A 27,300-nucleotide genomic window follows, 5' to 3' on the forward strand; every position below is an offset into this window, starting at 1 on the left:
GAGTGTGAATGAAACCATGGAGGAGCGGGCCGTGGCTGCTCTCACACACGTTTGCTGCAGGGGCGGAGCTACAGAAATGTTCATAGGGGGTAAAATCAAAGCCATTATTGTTGACACATATGCAGCTGTTACATCCTGTAATATGCATTAAATATGGTTCAAATACATTAAATGCATTAAATATACATGTTTCATATAAATATAGTCTACAACGGTGTTTTCTTCAGCCCACATAAGGAAACAGTTGAGTCAGATAAAGACAGAAGGCCTTTTCCACGTCCCTCTGCTCAGTGTTAAAGTGCTGATGATGTTCAAGCTCAGGCAGCAGGAGGGATTTCTAAGCATCCTTCACTGATCCACAACAAAGGTCCAGAGTTTGATCCGTCCTAGTAGGACAGGAAACATACTGATAAGAGTTTCAAACTGTCTTTGTAAGCAGACATGATTGAAATGAGCCAGTCTGAGTTTGGTTCCTGCAGTTTGTGCTTCATAAACAGAGCTGTAGCAGAGGCAGCGTGTGCCTGCAGGTGAATGTACACTGCTGTTATAAAAGCTGTGGAAACTCAGGTCAAAAGGACGTAACCACACTGCTGACAGTTCCAGGACAGTCACAGAGTTACAGCATCATTTGTGACCATAAAGACAGAAAGCTCATCCAAATCCTGGGATTAAAAGTCTGTCCTGGTGGTGTCCAGTCAAACACGTCTCTGTGAAAGCTTCAGTCCAACAGGCTCCAAAGTCCTTCTGCTCATTTCCTCGCCGGGTTCTTGATGCTCCTGTACCATCTCTCTGTCATCCTCCTCGCTCCCTCTTTGCACTCACAGTCTTTGTGCATCATTAACACTCACATGTGGAAAACCAAAGTTTTACTGGGCAGAAGATGATCATCAGTGACGCTGTCTTTAAAACCCTCTTGTTAGAAATGTACGACTTTAATGTGAAACATTCAGAGTTTTTTCTCTTGTTGTGTTTGTTTGAAGCTGCTTCCTGTTGGCTTCAGCTGTTTGGAGTTTCCATTTTCTAAACTTCTACATTCTGAACCTTCTTCAGCTCTGAACAGATGATGAAACACTGAATGATATCAAGCACTTTGTCTAATAAACTTACATCTTTCATTCTTTATACAGATTGTGGAGCTGTGGTTTGTCAGATATTGGCCTTGATTATCTGGCAGCAGCACTGAAGTCCAACCCCTCGTATCCCACAGAGGTGGACCTGAGTGGAACCTACAGCAACCTGAAGGGTTCAGGAGTGAAGCATCTGTGTGATTTTCGGGAGAATCCACGATGTCGATTTGAAACTCTGAGGTCAGTCAGCATGTTTTAGTTGTGCTGAGATGAATATGATGTGAAAGTTGTGCTGACACTAAACTGCAGACATCAGGCTGATATTATACTGATCCACACTGAGGATCTTCATGGTAAAGTCTGTTTTCTTCTTCTCTGGTTTAGTCCATTGACTGAAGCAGAACAATGTTCACATTTCAAACAGTGATGCTCAACGTATGGCCCGCGGCCCACACGCGGCCTGCCCACCTTTCCTGATTCAGAGAGAGGGGACCCTGATTAACTGTGTAGCTTCTTCCTCACAGTTCTAAGTATCAGACACAACAATGAATAATCCACAGCTGACTGTCTTTAGCAGGTCAAAGGTCACGGCACACAGCAGTCTGTGAAACAGTTTGGAGCAGGAATTCTTGCACATTTACAAACTGACACTGCTGCACGGCATGCTGGGTAATGCTAGCTGCTCAGGTATGGGCGTGCTAACGGCTGTGAGGCTCTGTGGCTGCAGAACACTGAAGAAGAGAAAAGAGAGGTGGAGGATGAAGAAAAGAGGCGGAGATGAAGCAGAAGTTTTGCTCCAGAGAGGAGCTGTGTCTGTGTGGGCGGAGCTGCCTGAGCCCCGCCCACACAGTGACAGTGAAGCAGGTGAAGAGTAATAAATGAAGACAGCAGACAGGATTTGATAAGCTGATGTACAAACATGTAGTATGATGGTGGCAGCTACAGAAACAGGTCCATACAGACTGAAGCGTGTCTCAGTCTGAATGTACACTGCTGTTATAAGAGCTGTGGAAACTCAGGTCAAAAGGACGTAACCACACTGCTGACAATTCCAGGACATTCACAGAGTTACAGCATCATTTGTGACCATAAAGACAGAAAGCTCATCCAAATCCTGGGATTAAAAGTCTGTCCTGGTGGTGTCCAGTCAAACACGTCTCTGTGAAAGCTTCAATCCAACAGGCTCCAAAGTCCTTCTGCTCATTTCCTCGCCGGGTTCTTGATGCTCCTGTACCATCTCTCTGTCATCCTCCTCGCTCCCTCTTTGCACTCACAGTCTTTGTGCATCATTAACACTCACATGAGGAAAACCAAAGTTTTACTGGGCAGAAGATGATCATCAGTGACTCTGTCTTTAAAACACTCTTGTTAGAAATGTTCGACTTTAATGTGAAACATTCAGAGTTTTTTCTCTTGTTGTGTTTGTTTGAAGCTGCTTCCTGTTGGCTTCAGCTGTTTGGAGTTTCCATTTTCTAAACTTCTACATTCTGAACCTTCTTCAGCTCTGAACAGATGATGAAACACTGAATGATGTCAAGCTCACACTTTGTCTAATAAACTTACATCTTTCATTCTCTATACAGATTGGAGCGCTGTGATTTGTCAGAGATCAGCTGTGATTATCTGGAAGCAGTGCTGAAGCTCAACCCTTCGTATCCCAGAGAGGTGGACCTGAGCTACCACAAGCTGCAGGATTCAGGAGTGAAGCAGCTGTGTGTTCTTCTGGAGAATCCACAACATCAAATTGAAACTCTGAGGTCAGTCTCCACGTTTTAGTTGTGCTGACACTGTCGATCTGTGGAACTAAAACCTTTATACAGGAAGTCTGGTTCAGCTCTTTGTAGACCTTCTAATCTCTGATGCTCTGAGTCTTACTCAGTAGATGATGCAGAGTTGTGAAGCCGATGTGGGTGAGGACACTCGCCCAGCTCTAACTACTTTGACGTCCAGGTGTCTTCCCTGCTTGTCCTGATACACCACCAAGGTCTTCTCACTCACCTTTCCTTTGTCCTCGTCCTTCATCGGCCGTGCTGTGTCTTTGTTCCTGCGGTGTTGTTCCCACGATGCAGCGCTGATGTTCCCTCCTTGAATGCACAACAAGTACGGTGCTGGTCTTTCTCGGGTGGAGCAGAGACAGATTGAAGTCTTTCAGGCTTTAGTGCCGACTTCCCTGACAGAGGCTGGACTCCATGGTCTGCACAGGAGGCTTCTACACTGTGTGGAGGTGACTCCTGGACTCGAAGACAGGCTGCAGGTACATGTGTGATGAAGAGGAGCTACAGCAGTGTGATGGAGCTGCAGGTGTGAAGGAAGTCCTGCTGTCCTGTCCCACCCTCATCTTTGCTTCCTCTGTCTTCTCTGGACTTGTCCTCCTGTTTCAGAAACAGCACTGCTTCATGCCGAGGGTGGACGGGAGCGTTGGCTCTGATTCTTTTACCGTCCACCACAAGGAGACACTGATGCTGACCTCCTGATTCATCTGCATGTGTTCTGCTTCACACTGCTCACCTCCACCAAAGACTTCACAAACATCTTCTTTCTTTGAGTCCAGTTTGTCCCACAAACACTTCCAAATCTCCTCCTCTGAGATTCTGCATATGTGGTTGTTGGGACGATAAATGTCTTTGAGCTTGTGTCAGAAGACGAGCTGCAGCTTTCTGGACCAGCTGCAGTCTTGCCAGGCAGGTCCCACTAACTCCAACATATAAGGAGTTACAATAATCCAGCTGGGACGTCATGAAAACGTGGATCGCCCGTTCAAGGTTTTTAAAAGATAGAAATGATCTCACCTTAGATAAAAGCCTCAGTTTGAAGAAAGACCGCTGTACAACTGAGCTCAGCTGTTTTTCAAATTGCCGTCAAATATAAGCCCCAAATGTAATAATGCGATTTAATAAAAGAGCTGAACCAGTCTAATAGAGCACCCTTGATGCCGCCATGCTCCAATGGTGAGGTCAAGATGCTGTGGTCAAGGCAGCGGTCAGATCCAAAAGCACAGCTGAGTCTCCTGATCAGTGGCTGATAAAAGATCATTAAGAACTTTCCAAAGTGCAGTTTCAGTGCTGTGAAGAGCTTAAAAACCAGACTGAAACCTTTACAACAGATTGCAGCTGAACAAATATAATCTTTTACAAAATCTTCGACAGGAAGGGAAGCTTTGAAATAGGCCTGAAGTTTGAGCAGACAGAGGATCCAGATCAGGTTTTTAGTACAGGCTGTACAACAGCATGTTTAAAACAGGCTGTACAACACCTGAACTAAGACTGCTGTTAAAAATCGCTAAGATGTCGGAACCAACAACCTTTAAAATCTTTTTAAACACGTGTTGGAACAACATCATTTGGACAAGATGATGTCTTTATAGCATCACATCGTTCCTCCACCTGATCAAACCACACAGGCTCAAACTGATCAAAAACAGCTGAGCAGGTGAATATTTTAGCCCCGGTGCGATCTCGGGCGAGAGTATCGATGATAGCCAAAGGGCAGCGTCCAGCTCTACGGCCGCTGAAGAGCAGACTCAACAGACGCGCGTGATGTGGATCCTACTGCTCTAAAACTGGAGCTTCTTCAATCCATTAAAGAGGACATTAGTACGCTGTTAAAAGAAGAAGTCAGAAATGCATTGAAAGAAGATTTTGACAATATAAGGGCTGACGTGCAAGGACTGAGAAATGAGATCGCTAACAGCATGGCGGCGACGTGCGTCGAAGTTGATGGAGTAAAGGTTACAATGAAAGAAGCTGAGGATGGGCTGTCAATGTGGAGCGATGAGGTGACCACCCTGCAGTCTACAGTAGAGAGTATGAAGGAGGAGCTGTCTGACCTGAAGGATAAATGTGATGAAGGCAGGAAGCGGAGAGCTAACATCCACATCATAGGGATCCCAGAGGGCCTGGACTCGAGCTCCTCCACGGCCGTATCCGTGCTACTACGTGAAGTGCTGGGTATGGATAAAGACGTTATTGTCGACCGCTCACACAGGAGCCCTATCCTGAGAAAGCCAGCTGGTAACCCGCACGCCGTCATAGCCGAGCGTCACTACTACCAGGATTGTGTGGCTACGCTGTGCCAGGGCCCAAGCCCCGCTTGAGTTTAACGGACAACCTATTGCAATATTACGACTGGGCGATATGACCCAAAGTTCATATCTCGATATTCTTTAGCTGGATGGCGATATACGATATATATCTCGATATTTTTGAAGCCAGAAAGTACGAACAAAAAGAGAGTTCTTAGTCAAAGCTGTGTCCCAAATCTCACACAGGCACATTTATTAACATACAGCGTAGATGTACATGAAACAATTACTCAGGAATAAATGATCAGCATTTATTAAATAATAATGCTCCATAAATAAAAGAAAACAATGTTGTGTTTGTGCATAACAAAAAGCTCACAATCGTGCAGTCAAAATGTAAACAGACGCTGAGCATAATAACAAGCAGCTGCTCTGTTCCCAGGTTCTACTGCGTGACTGACAGCCTGGAGTTTGAAACCCTCTTTGTAACCGTGTCTCTTACAGGTGCCATTTATGGTCCTTATACACACTCAATACAGTAATATTACGTTGAAGCAGAGTACGTATCACTCCGCGAGGCTCCTCGTAGCTGTAATGCTCCAACAATCCATCAAGCGGTGCGGCCTCGTAGCTGAGCAAAGTCGTACCAAAACATCTTTTGAAAGGTTTCTGAGCGCCGTGTAGCACATAAAATCGGTTCGAGGTCAGTAAGCACAACCAGAATTCATCCATAAGGCGCACTGTCGATTTATGAGAAAATTACAGGATTTTAAGTGCAGAAAACATAGTTTATGGTTTTCCTTTGATCTTAGCAAATATCTACGCCTCTAATTGGGACGATCACAGATTTTTCACTAATGTCTTTGCGCGGCTCCCCAATATGTCATCACACAATATCATCTTTGAGGGAGACCTAAACTGCTCATTATCTGCTATGGACCACAGTTCACACAAAAGTACACTTAGTCCAAAGTCAGCATGCGTCATTCAGAGCTTTCTTGATAATTATGGGCTGGCTGATGTATGGAGATTTCATAATCCTGCTTCACATCAATACTCTTTTTTTTCTAATGTCCATAAAACATATATTTGTATAGAAAAACGTCTCCCTTTAGTTACAGAATGTGATTATAAGACTCTGGTGATTTCTCCTCTTGTTTTTTCAATGTGTATTCCTGATGCCTGCTCCAACTATCAGCCATGGAGATTCAACTCAGTGTTGTTAGCAGATGAAGAGTTTGTCAGTTACAAAAGGTCTCAAAGACATTTTTTTTCTATCAATCAGACCCCAGAGATGTCATCATCAGTCATTTGGGAATCTCTAAAAGCATCTGAGAGGCCAAATAATTTCATTTTGTGCCAAACAAAGTGCAACACTGAAAGAACATCATCCATAAATATTGAGTAAGAACTGGACTCTCATACAGTGAGACTCAAATGCCTTTAAACATCAGCTTATCCTGCTGATCCAAGTCCAACACTGAGTTTGTAAAAACATGTTTGTCAATCATTTTGTTTGGTTTCTGAGGAAAAAGATTCAATAACTTGCTGCTAATACACAACATTTCATCATATTTCCTCATAACCCTCTTTTGTCTGACCATTTGATCCCATTTGAATTTGCAATAAAGGATCCACAGAGTTTGGTGACAATAATGACAGTAGATGTTTGTGTGAAAGTGCTGGAAGCAAATGAGTGTGTGATGTTCTTTCAGTGTTGCACTTTGTAGACGCTCCCTGAGCACTGGTCTCACAGCCAGCTGCACATAGAGACCAGTGTTGTTAGTCCAGGTCAGAAGATGACTTGTTGGAATGAAAATGAGCTTGTAGTTTGTCTGCTTTAATAATGTGACTGGAAAAAGGTGTTGGACTTCAAATATGTCCATTTCTGTCACACTTCACCTTTAAAAGTGAAGCCATGTGGTTCCTGGAAGGAAAAACACGACTTTTTCAAGTCTTTGTCCTGTTTTTATGAGAAATGTTCGACTTTAATGTGAAACATTCAGAGTTTTTTCTCTTGTTGTGTTTGTTTGAAGCTGCTTCCTGTTGGCTTCAGCTGTTTGGAGTTTCCATTTTCTAAACTTCTACATTCTGAACCTTCTTCAGCTCTGAACAGATGATGAAACACTGAATGATTTCAAGCACTTTGTCTAATAAACTTACATCTTTCATTCTTTATACAGATTGAGGGGCTGTGGTTTGTCAGAGATCAGCTGTGATTATCTGGCAGCAGCACTGAAGTCCAACCCCTCCCATCTGAGAGAGCTGGACCTGAGTAATGACTCCTCCTCTTCTTCAACTAAGAACAACCTGCAGGATCCAGGAGTGAAGCATCTGTGTGGTTTCCTGGAGAGTCCAGGATGTAAACTTGAAACTCTGAGGTCAGTCAGCATGTTTTAGTTGTGCTGAGATGAATATGATGTGAAAGTTGTGCTGACACTAAACTGCAGACATCAGGCTGATATTATACTGATCCACACTGAGGATCTTCATGGTAAAGTCTGTTTTCTTCTTCTCTGGTTTAGTCCATTGACTGCAGCAGAACAATGTTCACATTTCAAACAGTGATGCTCAACGTATGGCCCGCGGCCCACACGCGGCCTGCCCACCTTTCCTGATTCAGAGAGAGGGGACCCTGATTAACTGTGTAGCTTCTTCCTCACAGTTCTAAGTATCAGACACAACAATGAATAATCCACAGCTGACTGTCTTTAGCAGGTCAAAGGTCACGGCACACAGCAGACAGTCAGAAATATTCTAACTCTGATCATTTATCAGTTGTGACACTGTGAGACTTGATCAGAGGTGTGATCATCACAGCAGAGGCCTTTGTGTCAAAGTCACTGAGGATCAAACAGAAACACATGAAGCAGATTTTCCTCTTCTGGCTTTTTATAGCAGATAACCTTCAAAATATTCTGCAGTCGATCAAAAACTGAAGCAAACCATGAAGCAACATGTGAACATGAGCTGATGCTGCTGAAGTGAAGCAAAGTTACAGAGGTTTGATTACAGACACAGCTGAGAGTTTGTAATCTGTCATCATTTTAAAAAGTTTCCATGGAACAGCAGAAATGAGGCTTTACTGTCAGAGGCCGACAGCACTGAACACAACAGCAGACTGGTGGCTAATAAACAGTGAATGATGCAGAAACAGATGTTTGAAGCTGTTCTTGGAGTACACTGAGAGAGAGAGAGCTGTGCAGGCAGGAACAGCCAAAGTCAGAGAGAATTCATGAGCATATTGATCAAACGTGAAGCAGAGTTTGGATCTTCTTTTGCTGCTGCCAAGATGGCGCCGCGTATGGATGCCCTGGTGCTTCAGTGCGTTACTTTTGTCTTGTTTTTGTGCATTTCTTCTGTGTCTGGGCACTCCTCTGGATATTCTTACACCAGAGAAGAGCTCCTTAACTGCAGGACTACAACGCCTGTGGATTTATTTCCAATATTTGTCGCATCTGCGGCAGATTTACTGCTGACTCTGATCAGGAAAGTGAGACGTCGAAAGAGAGGTAAGCGAGCCGGCGTACTCGTGCGTTTGAGGAAACGCGGACTGAGAACGGCCCTTCCTGGGATCTTCCTTTCTAATGTACGCTCACTCTGGAATAAGATAGACGAACTGGCCCTGATGAGAAGCATGAACAGAGACTTTGCCTCCTCCTGTGTCTTATGTTTTACGGAGTCGTGGCTCAGTGAGGACATCCCGGACTGCGCGCTCAAGCTGGAGGGCTTTCATCTGCTGCGCGCGGACCGGCAGGCCGCTCTCTCCGGTAAAACCAAAGGTGGAGGTGTCTGCTTCTACATCAATAGTGGCTGGTGCACAGATGTAACAGTGATTGCTCAGCACTGCTCTCCCTCTCTGGAATATCTTTTTATTCACTGCAAACCGTTTTATTCTCCGCGGGAGTTTGCTTCGTTCATCCTGGCCGCTGTTTACATCCCGCCAGACGCGGATGCGCGAGCAGCTCAGTGCGCACTCGCAGAGCAGATTCTCCACATGGAGCGGACATACCCGGACTCTCTCATCATTGCTCTTGGGGACTTTAACAAAGCCAATCTGAGCCATGAGCTTCCGAAATACAAGCAGTATATTAAATGCCCGACCAGAGAGGAGAGGACATTAGACCACTGCTACAGCACGATCAGCGGGGCCTATCGCGCGGTGCCGCGCGCTTCACTCGGACTTTCTGATCACGTCATGATCCACCTAATCCCCGCGTACAGACAGAGGCTGAAGCTCTCCAAACCTGTCGTGAGGACCAAAAAACTGTGGAGCAACGAGGCTGTGGAGGAGCTTCGCACGTGTTTGGAGTCTACAGACTGGGACACAATGAAGGCTGCTTCTAACAGCTTGGACGAGTTTACGGACACTGTCACCTCCTATATCCACTTCTGTGAGGACAGCATTGTGCCATCACGCACCAGGGTGAGTTATAACAATGACAAACCCTGGTTTACCCCTAAACTCAAAAAGCTGTGGCTGGAAAAGAGTAAGGCGTTCAGAAGCGGAAACAGGGACTGCTACAGAGAGGCCAAGTACAGGTTCACTAAAGAAGTGGACATTGCCAAACATCAGCACTCTGAGAAGATGCAGCAGCAGATCTCAGAGAATGACTCGGCCTCTGTGTGGAAAGGTTTTAGGAATATCACAAACTACAAGCCTAAAACCCCCCACTCCACTGATGACTTGCTCTTAGCCAACACCCTTAACGACTTCTACTGTCGTTTTGACGAGCCATCAGGCAGCCTTCACACCTCCAACGACCCCAACAATAGAGGCACTTTGGACACTCATTCCCCCACCTCTCCCCCCTCCATAGAGCCATCACCACCTTCAAACTGTTCACCTACAACACCCCCCTCCTCACCCCACACAAAAGAGGATTTCACACCACCTCCTCCCACCACAACTCTTCATATTCATGAAGCAGATGTGAGGAAGCAGTTTAGGAGTCTGAATGCTCGGAAAGCTCCCGGCCCAGACGGTGTGTCTCCTGCCACCCTCAGACACTGTGCAAACGAGCTGGCCCCAGTGTTTTCTGGCATTTTCAACTCCTCACTGCAGGCATGTCATGTGCCTGCCTGCTTCAAGTCCTCCACCATAATCCCTGTCCCCAAGAAACCTAGGATCACTGGACTAAATGACTACAGACCCGTGGCTCTGACATCTGTGGTCATGAAGTCATTTGAGCGCCTAGTTCTCTCCCATCTCAAGACCCTCACGGCCCCCCTCCTGGACCCCCTGCAGTTTGCATATAGAGCCAACAGGTCTGTAGACGACGCCATCAACATGGCCCTACACTTCATCCTGCAGCATCTGGACTTCCCAGGAACCCACGCCAGGATCCTGTTTGTGGACTTCAGCTCTGCCTTCAACACCATCCTTCCAGACCATCTCCGAGGCAAGCTTTCCCAGATGAATGTGCCTGATCCCATCTGCCGGTGGATCACTGACTTCCTGACGGACAGGAAGCAGCACGTGAGGCTGGGGAAGAATGTCTCGGACTCCCGGACCATCAGCACCGGCTCCCCTCAGGGCTGTGTTCTTTCTCCTCTGCTCTTCTCCCTGTACACCAACTGCTGCACCTCCACCCACCAGTCTGTCAAGCTAATCAAGTTCGCAGATGACACCACCGTCATTGGGCTCATCTCTGACGGGGATGAGTCTGCCTACAGGAGGGAGGTTGAACGTCTGGTGTCCTGGTGCAGCCACAACAACCTGGTGCTGAATGCCCAGAAGACAGTGGAGATTATTGTGGACTTCAGGAAGCACACAGCCCCACTCCCCCCCATCATCCTGACTGACACCCCCATCACCTCTGTGGACTCATTCCGCTTCCTGGGTACCACCATCACCCAGGACCTGAAGTGGGAGCCCACCATCACCTCCGTCATCAAGAAAGCCCAGCAGAGGATGTACTTCCTGAGGCAGCTGAAGAAATTCAACCTGCCAACACGGACGATGATGCAATTCTACACTGCAATCATCGAGTCCATCCTCACCTCCTCCATCACCGTGTGGTACGCTGGAGCCACTATCAGGGACAAACAGAGACTGCAGCGTGTTGTGCGCTCTGCTGAGAAGGTGATTGGCTGCAGACTCCCATCTCTGCAGGACCTGTACACCTCCAGGACACTGCGGCGTGCAGCCCGGATCTCAGCTGACCCTTCTCACCCTGGACACAGTCTGTTTGACCTGCTCCCCTCAGGCAGGAGGCTCCGGTCCATTCGCACCAGAACCTCTCGCCACAAGAACAGTTTCTTCCCCTCTGCTGTCGGACACATGAACAATAACCGTATGACTGTCCCCGCCACTAACACATGACACTGCACTGTGTTCACTGCATCATTCCATGTTTGGCACTGATCAACACCTGCACTCATGTATATATCTTTCTACGTAGCACTCATAATTCTTATTCTCATGTATATATCTCATGTATATCTCATGCACATATCTTTCTTTCTACATAGCACTTTAATTCTTATTGTTTGCACTGAAGCACCGCAGCAATTTCCTAATGTTGTAAACCTCAACATCTGGCAATAAACCCATTCTGATTCTGCTGCTTCACTCAGTTTTGGTTGGAGACAGATGAAACCTGCAGCTTCAGGATCTGTGAGCTGTCCACTTTCAGCCCCGACGGCGTGTCCGTGTACGTGCCGTCGAGTGAACGATCCACGCTCTGTGTTTCCATCTTTGTGTGTTTAGCTGCTCTCATTTACTGTTTTATCTGTTTGCTGCTTGTTGAAATAGTTTGTGAGCTTTAACCTGAGATTCTGGCAAAATACATTTATATTAAACATCGATTCAGGATTGAATGAATCAACATCGTTTTATTCAAATTAAAACCATTTAAATGGGAACATGAATTTTTTACAGCCGCCTCTAATGCTGGGTAATGTCAGCTGGTCCATGTGCAGCTGGCTGTGAGGTTCAGGGAGCGTCTACAAAGTGCAACACTGAAAGAACATCATCCATAAATATTGAGTAAGAACTGGACTCTCATACAGCGAGACTCAAATGCCTTTAAACATCAGCTTATCCTGCTGATCCAAGTCCAACACTGAGTTTGTAAAAACATGTTTGTCAATCATTTTGTTTGGTTTCTGAGGAAAATGATTCAATAACTTGCTGCTAATACACAACATTTCATCATATTTCCTCATAACCCTCTTTTGTCTGACCATTTGATCCCATTTGAATTTGCAATAAAGGATCCACAGAGTTTGGTGACAATAATGACAGTAGATGTTTGTGTGAAAGTGCTGCAAGCAAATGAGTGTGTGATGTTCTTTCAGTGTTGCACTTTGTAGACGCTCCCTGAGCACTGGTCTCACAGCCAGCTGCACATAGAGACCAGTGTTGTTAGTCCAGGTCAGAAGATGACTTGTTGGAATGAAAATGAGCTTGTAGTTTGTCTGCTTTAATAATGTGACTGGAAAAAGGTGTTGGACTTCAAATATGTCCATTTCTGTCACACTTCACCTTTAAAAGTGAAGCCATGTGGTTCCTGGAAGGAAAAACACGACTTTTTCAAGTCTTTGTCCTGTTTTTATGAGAAATGTTTGACTTTAATGTGAAACATTCAGAGTTTTTTCTCTTGTTGTGTTTGTTTGAAGCTGCTTCCTGTTGGCTTCAGCTGTTTGGAGTTTCCATTTTCTAAACTTCTACATTCTGAACCTTCTTCAGCTCTGAACAGATGATGAAACACTGAATGATTTCAAGCACTTTGTCTAATAAACTTACATCTTTCATTCTTTATACAGATTGTGGAGCTGTGGTTTGTCAGAGATCAGCTGTGATTATCTGGCAGCAGCACTGAAGTCCAACCCCTCCCATCTGAGAGAGCTGGACCTGTACAAAAACAACAAGCTGCAGGATCCAGGAGTGAAGCATCTGTGTGGTTTCCTGGAGAGTCCAGGATGTAAACTTGAAACTCTGGGGTCAGTCAGCATGTTTTAGTTGTGCTGAGATGAATATGATGTGAAAGTTGTGCTGACACTAAACTGCAGACATCAGGCTGATATTATACTGATCCACACTGAGGATCTTCATGGTAAAGTCTGTTTTCTTCTTCTCTGGTTTAGTCCATTGACTGCAGCAGAACAATGTTCACATTTCAAACCTTCAAAGAAGAAGAAAAATCCTCCACTGGAAAATTCACTGTGAAACTCTCAAACTCTTCATTGCACCTTAAAGTCTGTCTGACACTGAAATCCAAAGCAAAATGTGCGTTTGCTTTACAGACAGCAGTCCAACACAAACATACACACATCATCCAAAACACAGTCCAACATCCAAATCTCCTCCACTGCCAGCATGAATGATGGGAAAGAGAAGCAGGAACACTCTGACATTCAGGGTTAGAATGAGTTTCATCAAGCAGACTGTGAAGATCAAAGCTGCATTAGAAAGCTTACATGAATGAATGAGTGGACAGAAGTGGACAGAGATCATCTGAAGCACTTCAAAGGCTTTAAATCAGCACATTTCTCTTTATTCTTTATCAACTCTGTTAGTTTCTCTCAGTTTTCTGTGGAATGAAGCTAACAGCAGGCTAATAAGATGCTGACCAATAGGTTTCTATTAAAGGTTGTAATTTGTATATGAAAAAGTGCTTTGGCTCAGCAGGGATCAGCTTACAGGTAGAATACAGCTGCTGGATGGGATTAGCATGTCATAGCTATCTACCAAACTGCTAACTGGGGGATTTCAGGCCATCTATGGATCATTTTTGCTAACTGTTTATTCAGCTTAGGCTCACAGGGCTGCAGCCTGTGCCCTAGCTGTCATAGGGCAAGAGGCGTGGTCCACCTGCACAGGTGAGCAGTCCATCACAGGGCCAACAGAGAGCGACAGAGAAGCACTCCCTCACATCCACACCTACAGCCAATGTAGAAGCACCAATGAACCTAAGCAGCATTTCATTGGACTGTGGGAGAACATCCAACCTCCACAGAAAGGCCCAGCTGACCAACAAGCTTCAACCTACAACCTTCTTGCTCTAAGGCACTAGTGCTAACCACTTTTGCCCATTTCAGCCCAAATCCTGCATCTTCCTGTTTCTGACTCCAGGCCAGCTCCACTAACACTTTCTCATCAGACACTGCCACCTAGTGGAGGAAGTCTTAGTTCCATTTGAAGCTTCAGATTACAGTTAGTTCCTTTACAAAGAGGTGGAGGTGGTGGGGCCACAGCACCATCATCACTGAGTGCCATAGGACACTTAACCTTTGTTTCCATATGCTGGGAACTTCCTGTTGTTCCAAGGAGGACTGGAAAATGTGTGAAACTCTCCCAGTCAGTTCCTCACAGCACACTTCAATCATTTCCCTCCCACAGCATCAGGACCAGGGCTTTTTCTCTCTTTGGTCCCACTAAGAGATTTCCACACAAACACCTCATCAGTGGGACTCTCAGAGCTACCAGCCCTTTGCTACAATCACAAAGCTCTTCATTGAAATCAATGATATCAAAGCTGGAATCAAATGAGTCCAAGTCTTCTGCTGATTCAGCATCACATTCATCTTTGCTCCTTGTTCTGCATCCCCACCATGGACTTCATTCCTTTCCAAGCCAGCCTTGAGTGTCCTTTATTCAGCTCATCCTCTGCTTTACTTTTACACCTGATTTTAGCTGCTTTATCTCTCTTTCAACAGGTTTCTGTGCCTCAATCTTTTTCTTCTCTCCCTCATAACAAGACAGCTTCTTCTGCCTGAGAACATGTTGGAGTGATTTACTAATCCAGGGCTGCTTATTGGGGAAAATACTTCCTGTTTCCAAAGTAATCCCCATTTTTCCCAGAAAGAAATGTCAGTAGAAATCGATGATCTAAGTGAGAACATGAGCCTTTAAAAAGTCCCAGTGGGTGCAGTCAAAGCAGTCCCTCAGTCCCAGTATAGAGTCTTTGGTCCAGACTGGAACAGCTGTGTGCCCAGTTTGAGCTCTCTTCAGTGCTGTGACCTGACAGACCCAGAGGGGCCATCACATCACATTTAGAAGCTCCCCTGATGGAGCCACAACACATGTCCAATACTTAGTCTGTCTTGTTGGACCAACTGGAAGAAATGATTCAAGGACTTAGTCACAGAACAGAGATTCAAATCTCCAAAATCCAACTGGCTGCATCAGGACATATAGTCTGAAACTCTGCACAGTTTCCTGTTTGAAGCTGCTTCCTGTTGGCTTCAGCTGTTTGGAGTTTCCATTTTCTAAACTTCTACATTCTGAACCTTCTTCAGCTCTGAACAGATGATGAAACACTGAATGATTTCAAGCACTTTGTCTAATAAACTTACATCTTTCATTCTTTATACAGATTGTGGGACTGTGGTTTGTCAAAGATCAGCTGTGATTATCTGGCAGCAGCACTGAAGTCCAACCCCTCCCATCTGAGACAGCTGGACCTGTACAACAACAACCTGAAGGATCCAGATGTGAAGCAGCTGTCTGATCTTCAGCAGAGTCCAGACTACAGACTGGAGACTCTGGGGTCAGTAGAGTGATGGAGTGAGTGGGTGGTGCTGTCAGCAGTATTGTACTAAACACAGTCAGTATGAAACAAAGATCCAGTGTTTCCTGTAAAGCTGCAGCTTCTCAGTGAAGCTGTGAGAGGAGAACGGTGACAGGCTTCAGGATTGGACACAAACACTTCCTGTTTCTCACCTTTATGGTCACCATAGTAACGGCTGACACGCTCTGATCAAACACTGTCAACAGCCAATCAGCTCTCTGAACAAAGCAGCACGCAGACCAATGACTGCATTGATTTCCAAGTTTAAAGCAGTGAAGAACACAGTCTGTAGGTGAGGAAGAATTTAGTGAGAGCAGATGTTTGGATGGAATTCCTCCAGTTAACAGCTGGAACCGTCCATCTGGATTGTTGGGCTTGTTGTTGGGGTTCCTACAGAGCTCAGAGTGGACACACCAAGGTTCTTCTAATGAATGAAAGTCCAAACTCAAACTAGGAGGGAAAAACATTTTCAGCAACTTCAATAAAAATCCAAAGATTAGAAAAAGTGAAGCAACAATGAGTCCTAGTACAGTCCCAGCACTGACGTCCCTGCTGCTCTTTATACTGGATGTGCTGCATCACTGACTGACAGCTGATGAAGAGTCTCTGGAAACACTCGTTTATCTCCTCTGCTCTTCCTCCTTCTCTCTGCAGGTGGAGGTGGTGATGGTAAACAGGACGGTGTGTGTGCTGAGAGAGGAGCAGCTGTGTCCTGATGATCCAGAGAGGTTGAAGCAGCAGCAGCTTGTGTGTAGAGACGCTCTGACTGGGCCATGTTACTGGGAGGTGGAGAGGAGAGCTTCATCCAGCAGTGACTGACAGAGGAATGAAGTGCAGATGACTGTCAGTGCTGCAGAGTGAACTGCTCTGAGAACAGCTCCACTGTCAGACACAATGTAGAGTCCAGCATCAGCCCTGTGTGTCCCTCTGGATCTGACAGAGGATCATCAGTGTATCTGGACTGCTCTGCTGCTGCTCTGTCCTTCTACAGTCTCTGCACAGTCTCTGTCTCACTCTGGAAAGATTTTACAACTTGTTGTAATTACAGAACGTTAATATAATATTCAAACATGTGATCTTCTCTTTATTTCTGAATCTTTACCAAATAAAGAAAAACCAAACTAACAAACAGAAGCTGTCGTGTCCTTTTTCACCACATCTGTGAATCTTTTCTGTGTTTTTCCTCTTTTCCTCCTTCCTGCAGCTCCATCTTCATCATTCTGTGTCCAGTATATGTGAACACGTCCAAAGCATCTGAGCCTCATGTTACCCGTTTGTGTGAGTTACGCCTGTCGTTGTGTTGTGGTGTATAAATAAGGGGCAGGAGACAGCGCTGGATCTCTGAGTTCTTTACTCTCAATTTCTGCAACATCTGCAATATCTAGAAATGCAAACCTGTGAGCTGTGTGTGTTGTGCGTCTGCTCGGCCACCTCTCCTCCGGCCGTGCTGGAAGCAGCTGTGCGTTTGACAGTTTTATCGACTCGACAATAATCGAACAAATTAAATGTTCAAAAATATCAACTTAAGCACTTCAAAGTCAACAAAAAGCTTAAAACAATGAAATAATATTTCACTGAAAAAACAACAGCTCATAAGAACGATACACAAAATAATACAGAAACAAACAAATAAAAGTTATTAACCAGGATCCATGTTTTTGTCACAAACACTGAATCAGCTGATTCACTCTTTATGTTTCTGAGTTTGTTTTGTGATTATAGTTCTGGTTTCTGTTTCTGTGTCTTCACTGTGTCCCACGTCTCCTTACTTTGGACTGTCTGTCCTGTCACTGAAGGTGTCTGCCCAACAAGGACGTGGTGCTGAATGCATCCAGACCCCTGCTGACTGTCTTTGCAGCTTCGGTCAAAGGTACAGTGTCCACTGTGACCCTGAGAGCAGGACACAGCCAGAGGTGAGTCAGCAGTTACAAACTAAATGCTGCTGACATGAATCAAACTGCTGGATAACCCACTGCTCATGAAAATGGCACCTTTCTGTTGCTTTTTGAGATTGCTGAGAATATTTGAATTGTGACTCAGATGGCAGATCCAGGCTCTCAGCCTCCAGCTGAAACTTCCAGTCCTCCCCCAGCCAGAAGCTCTGATGCTGGGCTGAGAGACTTTGATCCTTCCCTGGATCCAGAAATCCAGGAGGGAGAAGGAGAACAGGACCTCCTTCCTGATCTGGAGAGGCCTGAGGGAAAGAAAGATGGAGCAGACAGAGCTTTGAACAAATCCAAACCTCCTGAGCTTCACCTCCACAAAGGTGCAGACACTGATGCACAGATTCACATGTGACACCTGCAGCGTCCAGCTTGTGCCGCTGACATTATCTCCACTCTGATACAAGCCTCATTCACTCGCTCACACACGTTCATACAATCACCTTTTCCTCACAGTCACACACATGAATGTAATGAGGGGAACTCGGGGTTCACTGTCATTCCTCAGGATCCTTTGATATGCAGACTGGAGGCTCTGTGGATGAAACACCGACTGTCTGAACCACTCTGAAGTGTTCATGATGGACTTCATCCTGATTAACACTACAATACTTGTTAGAGGCCTTTTATATGTAATAATATTCTTTTCCATTAAAGCTCTGAACATTCTCACTCTTTCTTGACCAGGTGTGACAGGTGAAGGACACCGGCGAATAGGAGGACAGAAGCTGAGAGCCATTAGTCACATGACTTCAGCTGCTGCTGCCTCACCAACCACTGGCCCCTCGGTGAGTCTAGAGTTACAGCAGTGACCACAGGAAGTGCACACGTGTGATCTAAAGCTACATGTGGGCCTGTGACCATCAGTCTTCTCACTGTGGTAGACGGGTTTGTGAGTCCCTGTGATGCTGGGAGTGTCCAGGACAGTCGCTCCTGATCGGGTCTCTCATGGAAAGCTGGTCCCAGGAATTCCTGGAAAATTCCTCCACAAAAGAGAACTGGGAACATAAGTGCAGAGTGACAGAGGTGCTCAGCAACCCTGCTGTTATATGGGAATAGAACCAGAATAGTCGGCAACCACTTGAGTTAAGTTAGCCAAAGAGATGCGACTCAGACTGACTTCATCATGTTGGCAACGTGTCTGCATTGATAAACTCCAGTTATTGACAAATCAGAGAATAATTCCAGTCGTTCAGAGACAGATTGTGATTGTTTGGAGGATGTAATCGTTTCCCTTCAGGGAGCGTGTTGGACGCTCAGTGTCCGGGTGATTAGCTGATGCAACTACTTAGAATCAGTTTGTGAATATGAAGAAAATCAGTGCAGTCACTGGACAAACTCTGATTCTTCCTAGTTTCACTCTTGTTTCAGTCCAGTGTGACTGAGGTGGTAAAAAATGATCTGACTTTTAGCCACACAGCTGTCTGCTAGAGAAAAAGCCTTTGTGCACAACTTTCTTAAAGGCAAACGGCACCATGTTCACTGCAGCTGCAGCAAACGCAGCAAAGAGTGAAAGTTGGACTGAGAATGTTGTGACTGTTTCATGAGAAAGAGCAGGAAAACAAGCATCACACACCCAGACACAGTGCTGGGATTAGAATTAGACTTTAGAGCCAAATGTAGGACAAAAGCTTTAATATGAAAGAGGAAAACCCAACAACAGCCAGAGCATGAAGCTCAAATCTATACCAATCACCAAGAAAGCTGACAGGCCTGTGACACGTCAGAGACGCCGTTCAAATCATAAAGAAGTTGGTTTATTGACAAAATGTAAAAAACCAAAAGAATCAAGTCAACCTTCAGTTTCGAGCGAGTAGACCAATCAGGCACAGCAGCAGCTCTAGAATAAGCAACAATTTGATGTATTACAAACAACCTTTCATATACACACATACATATGGCTCATATGCTGTTTAAAAAGGGCTCAAAGACCCAACAGATTACACAAAGTACAAAAACACTTTCATTCAGACAACAGTCAGCTGTGCACGAGACAGAGAGCCGACTACAGTTAGTAACATGGACTCACTTTGTTTCAGGCACGACACAAAGTAACACAAAGCCACAAAGAGCAGAAACATCAAAAAGGAGGCAGAGCAGCAGCAACTCTCCATGAGCTGTGAGGCTAACAGCCACCCACACTTCCTGTGATGCATAATGAAAACAACATTAACCTGAAGGATGATAACAACAGAAAGAAGTCTAAGCTAACGTTACACAGCGCTCACACAGCGCTGACTGTACAGGCCTCACACAGCTACGACCTGCATCCACAACACCTGATTCTACTGAACACAAACAAGTTAATGATATATGAGCAATCCAGGGAAGGCTTCCAGGAAGGTGAGGATCCAAAGACAGCTCTACAACAGCATCAGTCAGCAACAATGTTACTAATCACTGACTCTTTCATCCTTTTATACTCAATCAAAAAGTGCTGTGTTCACATTTGTTTCTGCTGAAATCCAGAGACTGAAAATGCGTCTTTTTAAAGTTTGAATAAACTGACTGAACTTGTCACGAGTCCAACCGTGAGGAACACTTCCCCCCATGACACATCACAGGACAACGTCTCAGTGGAGGGGGGACAGTAGCTCAGTTTAGGCAGTCACACTCAGAATCGATGCCTCCAGTCAGGGTCAAACGTGGTCCTCAGAAACCTGCAGATGTTTGGGCCAAGCTCTCACTGGTCTCTGCGTCTGTAGACTGAGCTGATGTTTCTCCAGGTGTCTGGTAAAAGGACGATGCTGCTGTCCAATGAGGCGAGGAGAGAAGTAGCCAAACAGGCGAGAGCCGTGAAGGAGGAACGGCGGGCAGCTCTGGATGCCCGACATAAATACCTGATGAGCAGGTTGGCCGACGCCGGCAGCCTGGAGGAGGCGGCGGTGGAAGACGCCATCGTCTCTGATGACAGAGTAAGTTCAGAGACGTGATCCTTCCTCAGAGTTGAACCTTTGAGTCATTAATGTCTGATTCTTCCAGTTCAGTCTGATCCATGAATTCTTTGCTGCAAACGGATCCAAGAAGCTGATTTTCTTCTATCAGGATGTCAAACAGGTAACTTTGATCACATTTCAATGACTGACACATGAAGGTCTAACCGCTCTTCATAATCTGCTGTCCTGTTTGTTGCAGCGTACTTTGTATTCATATCTTTTAATATCTGCCTTTCTCCCAGAGTCTGTCCTCCCGTCAGTCTTCCTTTGTGGACGCATCAAACTCAGCTGTGGCTCAGAGGAAACTCTTCCTCACTACGGGGAACTCTGAGGTTGGCTTCAGCTTTTTATGTTTAGTTCATGTGAGAATCACAGAAAAATGCTGATATGAGTGGAAGGTTCTGCTGGGAAATTGGCAAAGAGCAGATTATTGAACAGCGAGGCAGACAGTTCATTTCAGTGATGCCAGTTTATTAGAAACGAGGACTGTGGGGCTGCTGGAAGTCAGGACGGCCGTTCTCTGGATAAACCTGACAGCTGAGGTGGAGAGCAGGATTTATCCACAGACGGCTTCTTCCAAGCAAATGTCCTGAACACACCTGAGCTGAGGGTTACACAGTGTGTCCTGTGTGATCTCTGCTTTATGGTGGTTGAATCTCACAAATGTGACCATCAGACCTGACGACTTATTTGTGATGTTTTAATTAAAAATATCCTGGGTGAGGTGTTTGGGGCCTGTCCCATGAGGAGGAGTCTCCAGGGCAGACCCAGGACACACTAGAGAGGTTATATCTCTCAGCAGGCCTGGGAATGCCTCAGTATTGTCCTGGATATGCTGGAGGAAGTGGTTGTTTAGGGAGGTCTGGGATTCTCTGCTTAGACTGCTGCACCTGTGACCCGGGACCAGATAAACAGGAAATGGATGTTTGAAATTCAAAGAAATCCTCTTTTAATAATGAGGAAAAAAGACAGCAGGAGATCCATCGCAACTAACAAAACACTTCAAACACATCAGTGCATCAACTTTAATCAACTTCATTTGGTTCAAATGAAGGAATCTAACAAAGCACTCACTAAAATGAAACACCAGTTAGTTTCCCGAGCTCAACAGGTCGAACAGCTGAGTTTGGTTTGCGGTGCAGTTTTTATTTCTTCTAGATAACTTGGGTTATTTGCACAGGAAGGTTTTTAAATGTATTTCTTAAGTACGATCTTATATGGGGGTTGATTTTATAGCATAACAGAATAATGTAATAACTCTAATAGAGTATAAAACATTTGCAGAATGAAGTACAAGGTGAAGAAAAGTCAGAACGTCCCTGTTTGAAAATACAGTCTCAGAAGGTCAGAGATGGACAAATTCAGCTACAGAAACATGTGGCCATTTTTTTAAAGCCATAGAGCATATTACAGACGACACAAAGAGCAAACACTGTAAACTTCTAACCACAGACCTCACACAGCTCACACACGTCAGAGTGAAGCTGTCATTTCCTGAAGCTTCCACACAAGAGAACTGGCAACAAGGTGGAGTCCTCATGGATCACTAGCAGAGAAATGTGGGTGGGTGCCAGACCACATGGACTCGACTCACTTTCTTTCATACAAAGGAGCAGACTAATGCTGTCATCCTTAAAGACTAACTAGAAACAAGCAGTGCGCTCGCATCGACTCGACTTGTTTTGCAAGTTTGAAGTGAGATGGTACTTTGGAGTCAGCCTCCCGAGATGATGGCTGGCTGGTTTTTGAAAAACATCTCATATTTATACAATGAGCAGCAGACTTTCCTGACTTGCAGAGGTCAACGTCCTCCTCAGTCATGCGCCATGAGTGGCACAGATACTATTCATCAAATAACTAACATGGCCTTGATTGTTACTCCAGAGACTTATCTGCGATGTAGCTTTATAGCATTTTCATTAGCAATCGTATGATTTGTGTTACAATGACCTTTGTGGACGGGCCCGGACCCCCAGGCCTCGTCCGTGACGCCGACGGTGAGCGCAACGTTTTTGTTTTCTTGCGCTTAAAATAACCTGATCAGCGTTCTGCGGACGGTTTGTTTACATTTCTCACATCTGTGATTGTTCACACGGGTTGGACACGAGCAGAGAGGGCTTTCAAGATGAAAAAGCCAACGTGAAACTTTAACGGACAACAAAGTTTTTCAATCAAATCTCCGTCACACCCTTCCTTGACCTCATCACGTTATCCACCTTAGTCAAGGAACAGTGGTTCGGGAAAATATGCATTTGTTTTTTGGACTACTTTAAAACGTATCTCAACTAGTGATGTGCGGATCGATACTGAAATATCGATTCCTCCAATACCCGTCATTGTGTCCGGCCCCTTGGCGTGCACACTCACAACAATGGCTGAGCGTAAACAGAGTCATGTGCAGACGTATTTTACCTCCACGAACAGCTGAGACGTGGTTTGCCATACATGTGGCAAGAATGTGAGGTGTTGTGGTAACACCGCTGACCTGGTCAAACACCTCAGAGTGAATCATATCACAGAATATGACGAGCGTATGTTGAGGCGAACTGAAGAGGAGGAGAGGGAGAGGTGCTGCCAGGGCGAGACAGACGTCTCTCACGGAGTCCTTTAATGCTGCAGGCAGGCAACAAATAGCCACAACTTCAGGTTTTTCATTTCTATATGATAATTCTGCATCATTAAGTGATAAGAACAAGTAATCTGATGTCCTGTGATCATTACGACGCTATAATTTGAGATAAAATAAAAGATAGAGTAAAAAAATAAGTTTTTGTACAGAGTATCGTATCAGATCAGTATCGTCGATACCACCCTGAATTTTACTTGGTATCGGATCGGAAAGGAAATCAGTGGAAATCAAATCCTGCTTCTACAGGTGTCCAGTTCATTCACTCTGACCCCTCCAGATAAGCGTTGCCAGTTCTCACTGTGCTGTAGATCACATTTTCTTGTGTTTGGGGTTATAACGGTTACTTTTGAGGTCTGTGTTATAAAGCAAGTTAATCCTGAATTTAACTGGAGAAGACAAATTCCCACTGCGTGGTGTAGTGCACAGCCAGGCATTCTTTACATTAGTTCGTTTGACAAAACCAAAAAGCCGAAAGTATTTACTTGGAGTTTGGTTTGATGAAATAAGTGCCAGAATCAGTGAATACAAATGATTCCAATGACATGAAAACTGGTCGAAGGACAAATCCCTCAAGAAAAGCACGACTAGCACATTAAGTTTGTTTGTAATCATCATCATCTCTAACACCATGCGCACAACAGTGATTTTGTTACAGAACACTAAGATAGTAAAATCTGGGAAATGATGATATTTCTTTCCAAAACTTCCTGTCTGGAAGACATTAAAGCTGCTGTGCCACCTGCAGCTTCTTTCAATCTATGTTATGTGAATATATCTTTTTCTTTTTGGGTTTGAACATCCATTCAAACTCACTCTCTGCCTAGCAAGTGTCATTCCCTCATTTCCTTGGGGTCCAGCTTCACATACGTGGCACTGAGCCTTTTCCTTTGTCACCTCTTTCTGCTACATGCCTAGCCTCCCAGTTTCTTGGTCTATTTTCTTCATTTCACTAACTACACTTCTTTTTCTTTGTAAATCTCTTCCTTCAAATACTTTCAAAATCACTTTTCTTTTTTCCCTTTCTTCTGTGCAGAGAAGACGTCAAACCCCTTCTTGGCAGTTTATCTCAATAAAGCTGTACTATCCCAGCCATCTGGTAAGTCTTCCCTACTACCCAGAGCCTGTTTATACTCCTGCATGTCTCTGCCTTCACTCACTTCCTCTTCTTGATGTCCAAACTCATCCTTCAAACTACCATTTGATGCTGCATAGCTGCATTCTCCCTGACACCTCCTTGTCTCCTGTCTTTTTGATTTCACCTTCTGCATAATATTTAGTTGCCCTGTGTGCAGCTTCCTCCACTTTCATATATTTCTACAAGTTCCTCCCTGTTCTTGAAGTATGTGTGCACCACGGCCATTTCCACTTGGAAAATCTGCCCCACATCTGTCTTTCTAGATTTCTCTCCTAAACACCACACCTACCCAACACCTCATAACCTCTGTTCCCTTCACCTAAATGTCCATTGAAGTCTGTGTCAATCACCACTGTAGTATGTGGTCTCTTGCACACAAAATGTGTCTACCCTCCACCTCCATAATATGAGTCCGCCAGCCCTCCCATTGCCAGTCAGAGTCCATAACAAGTCAAAAACATAAACAGCTCGAACGTATTATTTATTTAAAAGAGAGAGAGAGAGAGAGAGAGAGAGAGAGAGTAAGAGAGAGAGAGAGAGAGAGAGAGAGAGCTCAGTTGTCCTTGCTCTAGCATCAAGAGTCAGTGACTGGCTGTTCACTGCAGGCTCAGCAGTCCAATGGCCGATCAGCAACAACACAAATAAAAAATAAGACACGTTCTTGATTATGACAACAAACCACATCCAAAAAAATATGACAGCAACACTTTAAGTTTTGTGTGCATTCATCATGTGCAACTCTGCAGAAAGTCTCATGTCAAGGATGTGTGGACAGGGGGGCTATTAAAAAGTTCCAGTATACAGAATAGAAAACCATCAAATGAATGAAATAAAATCTGTTGTCACAGTGGTTTTTGAAGGAACAATTACTTCACAGATGGACAGCCTCATTATATTTGAGTTAAATCTGATGATACACACTTCACGTCACCCTAGTTACATGTTTTTATTTGCCATGTGTATGTTATCCAAGGGAGGAAGAAAATGAAAAAGAAAACTTTTGATGTGTCCAGACATTTCTTCACATCAGCTGCCAGCAACCAGTTTCAGCATGTACAACTGTTGCAGTAAGTGTGCTCATGCAGACCAACTATGCTGGTCCACTGTTCTTAATGGTGCTGCATGTTGAGAAAGAAGTGAAACAAATGTTTTGTTTAACAAGTCCACTAGTGTTAGAATAACTTGGCATTTCCAATCTGTTTCTGCTGTAGTTCAATGAAAGGTTTCAGTTACTTAAGTTTGAGAAAAACCAAAAAAACCGTTGGCCAGCTTCCCTCAGGGTCACTCCACGGTTGATGACATGGTCCACTATTGTAGCTCTGATGTCATCAGCAATTCTATTTCTTACTCTTCTTACCCGTCCTCTCCCCCCTCCTCGTCCTCCTCTTGCTCCTCCTTGTCCTTGTCGTCCTCTTCATCCTACTTCTTCACCTCCACGTCCTCTTCCTCGGCCTCCTCTCACTCTTCCTGCTCCCTCCATTGTACTCCACACACAGAGCTTACCTGTATCATAGTGCTTAGGCTGATTGCAAAGTGAACTAATTATCTAAAAAAGCTTTCACATGTGGCAGTGTGCCAGACAGTTGACAAAATAGTGTAAATAATGGCCATAAATGTGTATAGTTTTGCTAGGAGTGCGTTGATCATTTGGAAATTGAGTGCAAAGCAGTGAGTTGTGTTTACAGTTCTGCAAAAAGAGTGCTGTGCAGTGGATTGTAGCTACAGGTTTGCAAAGTGTGTGTTACAAAATGGCAAACTGAGTGCAAAGCAGTGTTTGTGCTTTTAGTTTTGCACACTCAGTGAGTGGTTTTGCTATAAGTATCAATAGTTTTAGGAATTGTGCTGTAAGAATCACAGTTAGGGTTTAAGCATTCAGAAAAACCTGTAATAAACGCACACGCATGCGTCTTCAGCATTACTGGGTTTCTGCAGCTCCTGGTTTCCTGTTTAATACATTCACACAAGCAATCAAACGCTATGAATCGTTCCACAATGTTTGCAGTCACTTTTCTTATCCCTCCTGACTCAAGAGCATAAAGCGATCTACGTTAGCTCTGGGAATTCTGACGGTCGTTCAGTAAATCTTTGTTTAATCTCTTTATTTGCTTTTTGGAGAAGTGAAGGTACAAAAACCTGGTCAATCAAATTTGCTTCGGTGGACAGAAAACAGCCGTTGTAGACTGTTTGGGGTTACCTTTTATAAGTATTGAATTTTCAAAAGTGAAGTCAGTTCTTCTGACCAGGTTCAGACCAGGATGAACACAAGTATGATACTGGACCCACTAGAGAACTGGTCCCAGCTGTGGGTTCACCTCCTCCTGCTGAACTCATAGGACAGACTCTAATGTAGCATCACGTTCATCGGTCACTCCTGACCTCCTGTGAAGCATGACGGATGTGTAATTAATGACTTCATTATTTGGGGCATTATTGCTCTAAAAATCATATTAATAGTATTATTATTATTGTGCTTTAGGCTGCACTGATAACGCAGAGGTCTCTTCTTCCTCTGGGCTGTTTAAAGGGCCAGTTTGTCCAAAGCTGTGTATATACCAGCTGCTGTCAGGCTTCAGATGTCTGCATTAGTCCACAGTCCACTGTTTGTAAGCCATTGCTTTACTGCAAAAGTTCCCATCTACTGTAAAGAAATGGAGATAAGCAGGCACATAATATGAAAAGGCATGCTGTAGCTGACTTTGTCTTTTCTGATCCATCGGTTTGTGTGGCTCTTTCCACAGGAGGGACCTAACCCACACTTTATTTACTTATATGATACGTTTAGTGGAGTGTAGTGCAAAATACACAGTGTTTACTTTTAATTTAACAACATGAAGCTGCATCAAGTTTCCATGGTGACTGCTCAAGAAATTCTGCATTCATAAATAAACATCAGACTGTCAAAAGAGCTCATCTGTGCGAGACCACCGAGCTGAGAGCATTTTCAGGTCCAGATCCCCCGTACGCCATCGTTGGAGAGCAGTTGACGTTTTTCTTCCTGACTTTGATTTGAACACGTTTAAATGGAAAAGAGTCAAGGAATCTATAAGCCTAT

General features: G+C 44.6%; 2 protein-coding genes across 2 annotated transcripts in view; both read left to right on the forward strand.

Annotated features, from left to right (window-relative positions):
* Window positions 1–27,300, forward strand: part of LOC309701484 (NACHT, LRR and PYD domains-containing protein 12-like) — a 1,104,110-nt gene that overhangs the window by 88,398 nt on the left and 988,412 nt on the right. The gene's annotated exons all lie outside the window — the stretch shown is intronic.
* LOC309700362 (ribonuclease inhibitor-like) lies at window positions 442–16,728 on the forward strand (the record flags this gene model as incomplete). The annotated part of the gene is made up of 6 exons (XM_082523883.1): window positions 442–527; window positions 1,128–1,307; window positions 2,651–2,824; window positions 12,859–13,035; window positions 15,411–15,584; window positions 16,260–16,728. The coding sequence occupies 6 exons, from the start codon at window positions 442–444 to the stop codon at window positions 16,270–16,272; spliced, it is 804 nt and encodes a 267-aa protein (XP_082380009.1). The 3' UTR covers window positions 16,273–16,728.

Source organism: Aulonocara stuartgranti, assembly GCF_965226115.1.
Source record: "Aulonocara stuartgranti genome assembly, chromosome: 23".
NCBI lineage: Eukaryota > Metazoa > Chordata > Actinopteri > Cichliformes > Cichlidae > Aulonocara > Aulonocara stuartgranti.